Here is a 10,316-nt window from a genome sequence, read left to right on the forward strand (position 1 = left end):
AAAAAAAAAAAAAAAAAAAAAAGAGATTGCTTGGCTGGGTACAGTGGCTCACGCCTGTAATCCCAGCACATTGGGAGGCCAAGGCAGGTAGATTGCTTGAGGCCAGAAGTTTGAGACCAGCCTGGCCAACATGGTGAAATCCCATCTCTACCCAAATTACAAAAATTAGCCAGGCATGATGGTGCATGCCTGTAATCCCTGCTACTGAGGAGGCTGAGGCAGGAGAGTCACTTGAACCTGGGAGGCTGAGGTTGCAGTGAGCCGAGATTGCAGCCTGGGCGACAGAGTGAGACTCTGTCTCAAAAAAATAAAAAAAAGTTAATGCTATATTTCTGAGTTTTTTCTTAGTCAAATATAAATTTCTGTCTCTGTTTTTAATTTACTACTTCCAATTCTCTGTGTATACGGACTGAATGATAAAGAAGTCTCTACATCTTATAGATCCTGGCATTGGGAAAAACGAATCTTTCTGATTTGTTCTTTGTGCTTCCTAACTTTATTACATTTTGTGGACTCCAGAAGCAGTGCTTATTTCTACCAAAAATCCACTAACTCTTGATTATGGAACTCAAGTCCATCTAAAAGTCAAAACAAAAACTATTTCTGCAAATATTGTTGACAGCTATTGCTATAGAATAAGAGTGAGAGGAATATTCTTAAATTCCTTTATACTGTACTTCTGGATGATAAAAGTGGAATCATTCTTGTTAATTTTATCAGCAATTAATGGAGATTGACTTAGTTTAGATACACTATATAATTGATAACATGTAATACATATCTGTTATATGTATAAAACATATTATATGAGGGCCAGGCATGGTGGCTCACGCCTGTAATCCCAGCACTTCAGGAGGATGAGGCAGGCAGATCACGAGGTCAAGAGATTGAGACCATCCTGGCCAACATGGTGAAAACCCATCTCTGCTAAAAATACAAAAATTAGCTGGGCGTGGTGGCGCACACCGCCTGTAGTTCCAGCTACTCTGGAGGCTGAGGCAGGAGAATCCCTTGAACCCAGGAGGGGGAGGTTGCAGTGAGCTGAGATTGTGCCACTGCACTCCAGCCTGGGTGATAGAGTGAGACTCTGTCTCAAGAAAAGCCACAAAAAACCCAAAACCAAACATATTATATGAATATTTGTGTTAAATAAAACAACAACCCAATAAAAATGATGTTTTATTATTAAAATGATCTTACAATGTCAACATCAATGTTAATAAAAATATATAATAGGCTGAATTCATCAATGATAGAGTAAGTTGTAATTCACTTGAAGGTTCCATCTTTCAAAGTAAGCCTTTCATAGACAAATGAAAATCCTCTATTTTGTAGAATTTTAAAGATTGTTAAAGACTGGGTCAAGGCAAAGCTACCTCTGTTAGAAGGGGAAAGAAAAGCAAGGTGAAACAAAATAGGTTATCATACATATTGCGTGTGCTATGAGCATCTTTCTACTCCTGCCTGATTGAAAATTCTAGGTTTCAACATTCTTCAGGATTTAGCAAGTCAAAATAAAAGCAGAATTCAAATCTAGACAGATGTAAAATACTTCAGTTTCCACTTGAAGTTGGTGTTTTTCCTCTTCATAGTATTTAGACTTTAAAATAAAAAAAAATTAAATCTTACTCTCTACTAAGGTATTTATTTATTGAGATTATGGGTTCTTTTCATATTGAATTTTAAGAGATGCTGCTTTGCTGTCTGCATTTTTAGGCTTTTAGGAGCAACAACATTTATGTGCAATGAATCAGTACAGGGTTGGTGACATGGTGACCCTTTAAAAGCAAAGATATATAAAAATTTTTTTTTCAAAAAATATTTTAACACATAGGGGCTTGCTTTGTATATACATGCTATAGTTAAAAACAAAATGTGGATTAATTATTATATTTGGAAAATAGGTATTTATTTTCACTAATTAGCTGTGTGTGTGTGTGTGTATGAGAGAGAGAGAGAGAAAAAAAAGAAAGAGATTATTTTTCAGCTTAAATAAGACTGTAACTTCCTGAGAACTCTCTCTAATTAGGTAAAACACTGATTGAGATATTCAGTCTCCTTACCAGGAATTGTAAGAAAAGTCTACTTTGTACATTCATGAGAAGCTGAAATAGATTATTGTGTGACAACCGAATGGAACATCTGTTTAACCAGATGTTTTTGTTGACAGAAGTGTAAACATGATTCTAAATGTATAAATATGTTGGTTATTCTTCCTTGTCTGGGAGGTTGTGCCAAAGTTTACATAGATTAGAGGAAAGGCTGAGTCTGGAAAAATTCAAAAATATTATACAAATGCAGAGAAAATACCACAATAAGGTCAGTTGGCAATTATTTTAACAATTATTTACAAGGCCTTCCTTTGCTTCACCTCATGGCTCACATACAAGTGACCTGAGTCACTCCATCTTCCTGATCAAACTGTCCGTCGTCTAATTCCCGGAGGACGCTGTCACTGCTGCTGAACCCAGAGAAGCTGTTGTGCTGTGCCAGCCTCCCCTCCTTTGTCCAGCATTCCCTGGAGGGAGAAAGGCAGCACTCCTCAGACGGGTGTCTGCTCTCTGCAGGTTGTGATGCGGTTGTGTCTAATCCAATGCTCCTACTAGTGGCTTTGTTCTTGTCTTCACCTTTTATGTGGCGGCTGGCTTTCTTCTGAAACACAAGACATTGGCGATCAGGAGTTAAAAGGATGGGTGTTTCCTGTCCCTCTGGTCTAGCACATGCTGCCTTTCTGCCTACTGGAATGTCCTTTCCCCCAGCTCTTCAAAATCCTGCTCATCTTCAATGACCAGCTCAGAGCTACCTCCACATTCCCGTCCCCACCCAAATACAAATGAATTCCCTTCTCCCTGTTTTGTAACTCTTTGTAGGTTCCTGGCACATCATTCTTATTGGCAGGTATGTTAGGTACACATCTCAGCCCTTAATGACATCTCTAAGGAAGGAAATTTGTTGAAATCATACTTTGGGAGAAAAAAGCAAGGTTTAAATACTAATACATTTTTCTTCTTAGTGTTAGTTGGGATCTATAGAGCAGAAAAGGTGCTTCAATGGCCACCTTACACCCATTTTATGTAGGCACAGGCTGTGCAGAAGAGTCACAGTGATATGGTTTGGCTGTGTCCCCACCCAAATCTCACCTTGAATTGTAGCTCCCATAATTCCCATGTGTTGTGGGAGGGGCCCAGTGGGAGGTAGTTGAATCATGAAGTGGGTCTTACCCGTGAATAAGTTTCATGAAATCTGATGGTTTTATAAAGGGGAGTTCCCTTGCCCATGCTCTCTCTTGCCTGCCACCACATGATACATGACTTTGCTCCTCATTTGCCTTCTGCCATGATTGTGAGGCCTCCCCACGTGGAACTGTGAGTCAATTAAACCTCCTTCCTTTGTAAACTACACAGTCTTGGGTATGTCTTTATTAGCAGGATGACAACAGACTAATACAGTAAATTGGTACTAGTAGAGTTGGGGGGGTGGTGCTATAAAAATACCCAAAAATGTAGAAGCGACTTTGGAACTGGGTAACATGCAGAGGTTGGAACAGTTTGAAGGGCTCAGATGAGGACAGGAAAATGTGGGAAAGTTTGGAACTGCCTTTGACCAAAATGGCTTTGACCAAAATGCTTACAGTGATATGGACAATGAGGTCCAGGTTGAGGTGATTTCAGATGGAGATGAGGAACTTGGGAACTGGAGCAAAGGTGTCTCTTGCTATGTTTTAGCTAAGAGACTGATGGCATTTTGCCCTTGCCCTCGAGATTTGTGTAACTTTGAACTTGAGAGAGATGATTTAGGGCATCTGGCAGAAAAAATTTCTAAGCAGCAAAGCGTTGAATAGGTGATTTGGGTACTGTTAAAAACATTCAGTTTTATGTATTCACAAATGTATGGTTTGGAATTGGAACTTACGTTTAAATTTGCAGACTGATGATGCCATAGGAAAGAAAAAGCAATTTTCTGAGAAGAAATTTAAGTTGGCTGCAGAAACTTGCATAAGTAACAAGGAGCCAAATGTTAATTGCCAAGACAATGGAGAAAATGTCTCCAGGGCATTTCATGGCAGCTCCTCCCATCACAAGCCAGGAGGCCTAGGAGGAAAAAATGTTTTTGTGGGCTGGACCTAGGGCCTTGTTGCTTTGTGCAGTCTCGGGACTTGGTGCCCTGTGTCCCAGCCGTGGCTATATGGGGCCAATGTAGAGCTCAGGCTGTTTCTTCAGAGGGTGCAAGCCCTAAGCCTTGGTGGCTTACATGTTGTTTTGGGCTTGTGGACACACAGAAGTCAAGAAATGGGGTTTGAGAATCTCTGCCTATATTTCAGAGGATGTATGGAAACATCTGGATGTCCAGGTAGAGGTGTGCTGCAGGGATGGAGCCCTAATGGAGAACCTTGCTAGGGCAGTGTGGAAGGGAATTGTGGGGTGGAAACTCCCACATGGAGTCTCCACTGGGAAACTGCCTAGTGGAGCTGGGAGAAGAGGGCCACCATATTCCAGACCCCAGCATGGTAGATCCACTGACAGCTTGCACTGTGCACCTGGAAAAGCCACAGATACTCAATGCCAGACTGTGAAAGCAGCCAGGAGGAGGGCTGTACCCTGCAAAGTCACAGAGGCAGAACTACCCAAGGCCATGGGAACCCATCTCTTGTATCAGTGTGACCTGGATATTAGACAGGGAGTCAAAGGAGATCATTTTAGAGCTTTAAGATTGCCCCACTTGATTTTGGACTTGCATGGAGCCTGTAACCCCTTCATTTTGGCCAATTTCTCCCATTTGGAATGGATGTATTTACCCAATGTCTGTACCCCCATTGTATGTAGGAAGTAACTAACCTACTTTTGATTTTACAGGGTCATAAGCAGAAGGGACTTGCCTTGTCTCAGATGAGACTTTGGACTGTGGACTTTTGAGTTAATGCTGAAATTAGTTAAGACTTTTGGCTGAGTGTAGTGGCTTATGCCTGTAATCCCAGCACTTTGGGAGGCTGAGACGGGAGGAACACTTGAGGTCAGGAGTTTTAGACCAGCCTGACCAACATGGTGAAACCTCGTCTCTACTAAAAATATAAAAATTAGCTGAGTGTACTGCCACATGCCTGTAATCCCAGCTACGTGGGAGGCTGAAGCAGGAGAATCACTTGAATCTGGGAGGTGGAGGTTGTAGTGAGCCAAGATCACACCATTGCACTCTAGCCTGGGCAACAAGAGAAAGACTCCATCTCAAAAAAACAAAAACAAAAACAAAAAACCAAACTTCGGGGAACTGTTGGGTAGGGATGATTGGTTTTGAAATGCGAGGACATGAGATTTGGGAGGAGCTGGGGCAGAATGATATGGTTTGGCTGTGTTGTCACCCAAATCTCATCTTGAATTGTACCTCCCATAATTTCCAAGTGTTGTGGGAGGGACCCAGTGGGAGGTAACTGAATCATGGGGGTGGGTCTTTCCCATGCTGTTCTTACAATAGTGAATAAGTCTCATTAGATCTGATGGTTTTATGAAGGGGTGTTCCCCTGCACATGCTCTCTTGCCTGCCTCCATGTAAGACGTGACTTTGCTCCTCATTCACCTTCTGCCATGGCTGTGAGGCCTCCCTAACCATGTGGAACTGTGAGTCCAATTAAACATCTTTCCTTTAAAAATTACCCAGTCTTGGGCATGTCTTTATTAGCAGTGTGAGAACAGACTAATATACACAGATAATTCAGACTGAGTTTATTTTGAGTGAGTGTCTAGAATGTCTTCAAGGGTGAAGTGGACCCTTTCCTTGTCCTGCTGCAAACTGCTTCTGCTTGACACAGTATACATGCTCAACAATTCAATCCAGCTCATTCAGACTCTCTGATCAACTGTGGATGTTTTTGCTGATAAATATTTACTGAGGGCAGAGAATGTTCTTGGTTCAGTCCAGAATAAAGGGGACATGGTCTCTGCCCAGGCAACTTAAGTCAAAATAAGGTATCTAGCTGGGCAAAGTGGCATGAGCATGTAGTCTCAGCTACTCAGGAGGTTGAAAGGGGAGGATTACTTGGACCTGGGAGTTCAAGGCCAGCTTAGGCAGCATGGCGAGACCTCAGGTCCTATATATATATATATTTTTTTTTCATATGTATATATATATGAAAAAATAAGATAGCTAAGTCAAAAAAGGGAAAGCACAACAAGGAGAATTAGCTGCTTAACTTGTGATGTTCAGACTCCTGATGAGACTTCATTATAAGAGCATTTTTTGTTGTTGTTGTTGAGACAGAGTCTTGCTCTGTTGCCCAGGCTGGAGTGTAGTGATGCAATCTCAGCATACTGTAGTTTCTGCCTCCGGGGTTCCAGCAATTCTCCCGCCTCAGCCTCCTGAGTAACTGGGACTCCAGGCATGTGCCACCTTGCCCAGCTAATTTTTGTGTTATTAGTAGAGATGGGGTTTCAACATGTTGGCCAGGCTGGTCTTGAACTCCTGACCTCAGTGTTTTGCCCACCTCTGCCTCCCAAAGTGCTGGGATTACTGGTGTGAACCACTGAATCCGGCCCTTAAGAGCTTATTTATTACTGACAACATGGCAGATATTGCAGAATATGATCATATCCTCCTAGGCACATAAAACTGAACATAGATTTAAAGATACATTTACGAATCACAGTAATTTCCCAGTTTACTAAGAGCTCATTTACTGAAAATTCATTTATATGTTATTTGGGAACTAGGGTTGCATTTTTCCTAAAAGTAAGAGGCAAAATTAAAAAATTCTTAGAAAAATTGTAGAAATCAAATGCTCAGGCTGATCTTACAGAAGTTTGTTAACGATTCATCTGTTGAAATGCAGTGCATAAAATACTGGGGTATTTTCTACTGGTTTTTACAGCAACTATACAAAGCAAACAAACAGCTTTATTAAAGTGGATTTTGTGCGCTACTGTGGAATGTAATACCGTTTATGACACTGTTTGTATAGGAAGATGCAGCCCCAGCGGGTTGCATAGAAAGGAGTTTATTGGCAGCACAGAGGCAGTTCATCTTTTTCTTGGCCAAGTTACCAGAGTTGGGCAAGTTTAAGGGAAAAGTTGTGAAAGAAAATAAACCTTGGGGCCCCAAATCACCAAGCTAAAAGGAAAAGTCAAGCTGAGAATGACTTAGGGCAAACCTGCCTCCCATTCTATTCAAATTCACCCCTCTGCTCACTGAGATAAATGGATATCTGATTGGTCTTTTGGAGAGGCTAATCAGAAACTCAAAATATTGCAGCCACTTTTATCTACCCCTCCCCATTTCGAGTTGTCCCGCCTTTCGTCCCATCTTTCTGGATGGAACCAAAGTTCATCTTACATATGTTGACTGATGTCTCACGTCTCCCTAAAATGTATAAAACCAAACTGTGCTCTGACAACCTTGGGCACATGTCATCAGGACCTCCTGAGGCTGTGTCATGGGAGTGTGTCCTTAACCTTGGCAAAATAAACTTTCTAAATTAACGGAGACCTATCTCATATATTTGGGGTTCACAAAGTCTACAGTAGGTCGTCCCTCAACAAAGGCCCACCTTCCTGGTCCCAAGTTAGACACAGTTTGGTGGTTGTCACATTTTACATTGGCACCCTTGCATTCATCAAATGCAAATATCAGCTCTTTTTTTTTCTTTTTTTGAGACGGAGTCTTGCTCTGTCGCCCGGGCTGGAGTGCGGTGGCCAGATCTCAGCTCACTGCAAGCTCTGCCTGCCGGGTTTAGGCCATTCTCCTGCCTCAGCCTCCCGAGTAGCTGGGACTACAGGAGCCCGCCACCTCGCCGGCTAGTTTTTTGTATTTTTTAGTAGAGACTGGGTTTCACCATGTTAGCCAGGATAGTCTCGATTTCCTGACCTCGTGATCTGCCCGTCTCGGCCTCCCAAAGTGCTGGGATTACAGGCGTGAGCCACCACGCCCGGCCAATATCAGCTCTTTAGTTCTTTTCCTGTTTATTCCATTCACCAAATTTATTGAAATTAATATATGCGGTGGAACCTGACAGATTTACTCTCAGAAAGGTACAAAATTTGAGAATGGCACTTTCTTCCCTGCACTGGGGCATTGGTCAGCAAGGATACAGTTTTTTGGCTTCACATACGGCTGATGAACACGGCCAGACTGTGCTTCTTTCTCAAGCCTGGCCAGTGGCTATCTTTCCCACATGTACAACGATGCACTCACTCTTTTTTTTTGAGACAGAGTTTCTGTCTGTCGCCCAGGCTGGAGTGCAGTAGCACAATCTTCGCTCACTGCACTGACCACCTCCTGACTTTTCAGTCATTACTATTTACAATTGCTTGACCACCTCCCAGGCTCAGGCAATTCTCCTGCCTCGGCCTCCAGAGTAACTGGGATTACAGGCGCTCACCACCACGCCTGGATAATTTTTCTATTTTTTATAGAGATGGGGTTTTGCCATGTTGGCCAGGCTGTTGTTGAACTCCTGGACTTAAGTGATCTGCCTGCCTCAGCCTCCCAAAGTGCTGGGATTACAGGCGTGAGCCACCGCGATGGCCGGAATACATTCACTCTTGAATGATGCTCTCAATGCTCTCAACACTGACCGGAATCAAAATGGGAAGGTGGAGGTCCCTGGGGGCTTCCTGGATCTTGCCTTCCTCACCAGCGCTAGGGCCAAAGGTAAATTTTGCAATACTTTGTTCATTATATATCAGCTAATAGAGGCCAATTCTCACATACTTAACAAGGATTTTCTTAATAAAAATGGGATGTTATTCAGAATACTAAGATATTCATAGTAATTCACTTTAAAATAAGTATTAATAAATAAACAGCCACCAAATGTAAATTTCAAATGTTAGAAGATGGCAAAATACTTAGCACTGCACCTCTAAAAAAGACTTCTGAACCAACACACACTTTTTTTCTTTTTTAACCATGTGACTGTTATGTCAGGCCTCTGAGCCCAAGCCTGCAGGTATACATCCAGATGGCCTGAAGTAACTGAAGAATCACAAAAGAAGGGAAAATGGTCGGTTCCTGCCTTAACTGATGACATTACCTTGTGAAATTCCTTCTCCTGGCTCAGAAGGTCCCCCACTGAGCACCTTGTGACCCCTGCCCCTGCCCACCAGAGAACAACCCCTTTGACTGTAATTTTCCATTACCTACCCAAATCCTATAAAATGGCACCACCCCATCTCCCTTTTGGACTGACTCTCTTTTTGGACTCAACCTGCCTGCACCCAGGTGATTAAAAAGCTTTATTGCTCACACAAAGCCTGTTTGGTGGTCTCTTCACATGGACGCATGTGACATGTTATTTAATAAATACAACTTCAGCAATCATATCACCTCTCCTGCCCCACCCTTATTCCACATGTAAATAATAACATTTCCAACAAACCAAACTGTGATGTTCTCATAACTTAGACTGTAGAAGTCTGAAGCCCAACTAGTTCTTGGAGATTATCTACTTCAGTCCCCTTACTCTACAGAGGTGAGGCTCAGACCCAGAGAGAAAACAGGATTTGTCCAAGGTGATGGAATAGCTGGCCCGGAACTGTAGCCCGAGTCTCTTACCTTATTCTTTTCACACTATCTTACCCACATCTGTAAAAATATGAGTAGGTTTGCTGTAAAAGATTTGTGTGTTTCCTAAACAAAAATTTCCTTCAATCATAAAAAGAGGCGCTTCCCTTGACCGCTCACAGGATACATTCCTGGATCTTCCCAGCTTGGGGCTGTCAAAATCATGGAAGCCTAGGAAGGGGGAAGGGTATGGTTGACTTATTACTACCTCTCCAGCCAGCTTTCCTATCCATCTTCTTCTCTACTGCAGTGTGGGCAGGTGACCCGGTCAGACCTGACCAGAGTCATTCCCTGGGACTACTATACTGACTCTAGGATAAACAAATTCTTTCTTTTTGATAAGGTGGCCAAGCTTACCTCCTAAGAAGCCCTCTGCACACACACACAACACACACAAAAGCCAAACAAATAGATGAGAGGAAACGTCTTGACAATGTGGAATCTCTGATATCAGTAAGTGAGGTCTTCAGTTATTTTTCTTTTTCTTTCTTTCTTTAATTTTTTTTTTTTTTCTGTTTGAGACAGAGTCTCACTCTGTAGCCCAGGCTGGAGTGCAGTGGTGCAATTAAGGCTCACTGCTGCCTCAACCTCCCAGGTACAAGTGATCCTCCTACCTCAGCCTCTAGAGTAACTGGGACTACTCTGGACACCTGTGCCTGCCACCACGTTCAGCTAATTTTTGTAATTTTTGTAGAGGTGGGGTTTCACCATGTTGTCCAGGCTCATTCTTTCCTTGTTTTTTTTTTTTTTTTTTTTTTTTTTTTTTT

At 42.4% G+C, this 10,316-nt stretch overlaps 1 protein-coding gene across 2 annotated transcripts in view; it reads right to left on the minus strand.

Moving 5' to 3' along the window:
* Positions 1–1,162: 1,162 nt before the first annotated feature.
* The window catches only part of RFTN2 (raftlin family member 2), a 95,060-nt gene continuing 85,906 nt past the window's right edge, over positions 1,163–10,316 (minus strand). Inside the window, exon 9 of one of the 2 annotated variants that reach the window (XM_017869312.1) lies at positions 1,163–2,652. In XM_017869312.1, the coding sequence (XP_017724801.1) occupies positions 2,380–2,652 (273 nt within the window). In that variant the 3' untranslated portion in view covers positions 1,163–2,379. The remainder of the gene's footprint in view (positions 2,653–10,316) is intronic. The other variant, XM_017869313.1, reaches the window with a different exon arrangement.

Source organism: Rhinopithecus bieti, unplaced genomic scaffold (assembly GCF_001698545.2).
Source record: "Rhinopithecus bieti isolate Rb0 unplaced genomic scaffold, ASM169854v2 scaffold_2572, whole genome shotgun sequence".
Taxonomy (NCBI): domain Eukaryota; kingdom Metazoa; phylum Chordata; class Mammalia; order Primates; family Cercopithecidae; genus Rhinopithecus; species Rhinopithecus bieti.